The 1,501-nt window shown below is 35.0% G+C and overlaps 1 protein-coding gene across 1 annotated transcript; it reads right to left on the reverse strand.

The window, feature by feature from the left end:
* Positions 1-659: 659 nt before the first annotated feature.
* Positions 660-1,501, reverse strand: LOC104751453 (gibberellin-regulated protein 1). Its single transcript, XM_010473400.3, has 3 exons — positions 1,351-1,501; positions 1,216-1,255; positions 660-1,117 (listed from the first exon to the last, which is right to left on the reverse strand). Exons 1-3 carry the CDS (start codon positions 1,423-1,425, stop codon positions 936-938), a joined length of 297 nt encoding a protein of 98 aa, XP_010471702.2. The 5' UTR covers positions 1,426-1,501; the 3' UTR covers positions 660-935.

Consider the following 1,501-nt stretch of genomic DNA (forward strand, 5'->3'; position numbering starts at 1 on the left):
AACGTTATTAACAAAACGACATTTTTCCACAATGGATTTTCACCAAATCAGTTAACTTCTCTTGCTAGATATATGGAAAACTTTATTATTCATCCCTATTAAATACTACTACTACACCCTAGTCATCTTTGTAGTTTTCTCATTACCAAAAAAAATCTTTGTAGTTTTCATTTCTTTTAGACGAACCTATGTCATGAGTGTATATGTGGCCCAAATTTTGGAATAGGGTGTATGGCTGTCGAATAATTATCGATGTTAACAAAATCTTAAACCAAATTTGCTCGGAAATGATTATAAATGACCTATAGTCTCCAGTGGCGGAGTTAGGAATTCAATTCATCAGGGTCAAAATATAATTTAAGAGGTCATATTGTGTTATTAATTTTTTATAAGGGTCAATTTTACTATTTTATCATGGTCAATTTGATTTTTTTCCTAAAAATTCAACTAAATTTAAAATTTCACCAGGGTCAATTGACCCATATGCTTCTACCCTAGCTCCGCCCATGATCGTCTCGGTCTCCACCAATGAATTAATAACTGAAATACAATTATTCAGTTTACTCAATACGCAATCAGTCCAATTATATATAGTTGTCATCTTGCATCGATCTCTATATCTTTCGAAACCGCTTACCATAAGAAGAAAAAGGCATAACTATCACTCAAAAGTAACATAATTTTATTACATAATATGAAATTATACAATGAGATTATTGCACGAATCGATATACAAATAAATAAAAACAAAATTCAAAACCTGAAAAACTTGCACAAAATAGACCAATCAACAATACAGTAGTACTCACTCACGACGACGACAACGTACGGTTCTCGTTTATTATTCGATCCACATATATATGCGCCAACAAAATACTAACAAAACGACATCCTCGCGTTATCCACAAACAATTAAGAGCATTTTGTCCTGTTTCTTATGGGCACTTGCGGCGTCCACCGTGGGTGGTGAGGCTAGCGTAACACTCGCACTTGTCGTAGTTTCCGTACGTGCCAGGTGGTACACACTGGCATCTGGAGCAGCAAGTCCCGCACGTTCTATGACACAGCCTCGGCCTCCTTGAAAGCCTGCACCGTGCTTGACACGCACTCCCACAATCTATACATAAATGACAACCACAGCTTATTTAAGTTTACTAATTAATTACATCAAACGTTATGTAATTATATGGACAATATGCGTAGTAATATAATTACCGATCTTCTTTGCGTAACCATCTTTTGTCTGTGAGTTTTCCTGCAAGAATATTGTCGTAATAACATGTGAGAAATATGTTTCTAAATAAATAAATATATTATATTGAGAGTATTTTGTGATGGAAAAAGACGTACCAAATCGGCCTGAACGAGTTGAAGAACAAGAAGAGATATGAGAAGAGAAGCAATAAGGGCTTTAGAGATAGCCATAATTCTCCAAGGAGAGAATATGATGTGAGAACCTTAGCTCAAGATTGAGACTAAATTTGTGTGTGTTTAAGTTGTT

This window comes from Camelina sativa, chromosome 16 (genome assembly GCF_030686135.1).
Source record: "Camelina sativa cultivar CO46 ecotype springtype chromosome 16, ASM3068613v1".
Classification (NCBI taxonomy): Eukaryota; Viridiplantae; Streptophyta; class Magnoliopsida; order Brassicales; family Brassicaceae; genus Camelina; species Camelina sativa.

Coding starts and splice junctions, on each gene's coding strand:
- LOC104751453 (XM_010473400.3), bottom strand. CDS start 1,425: ATGGCTATCTCTAAAGCCCTTATTGCTTCTCTTCTCATATCTCTTCTT. Junction 1,256..1,350: donor AACTCGTTCAGGCCGATTTG/GTACGTCTTTTT, acceptor ATATTCTTGCAG/GAAAACTCACAGACAAAAGA. Junction 1,118..1,215: donor TGGTTACGCAAAGAAGATCG/GTAATTATATTA, acceptor ATTTATGTATAG/ATTGTGGGAGTGCGTGTCAA.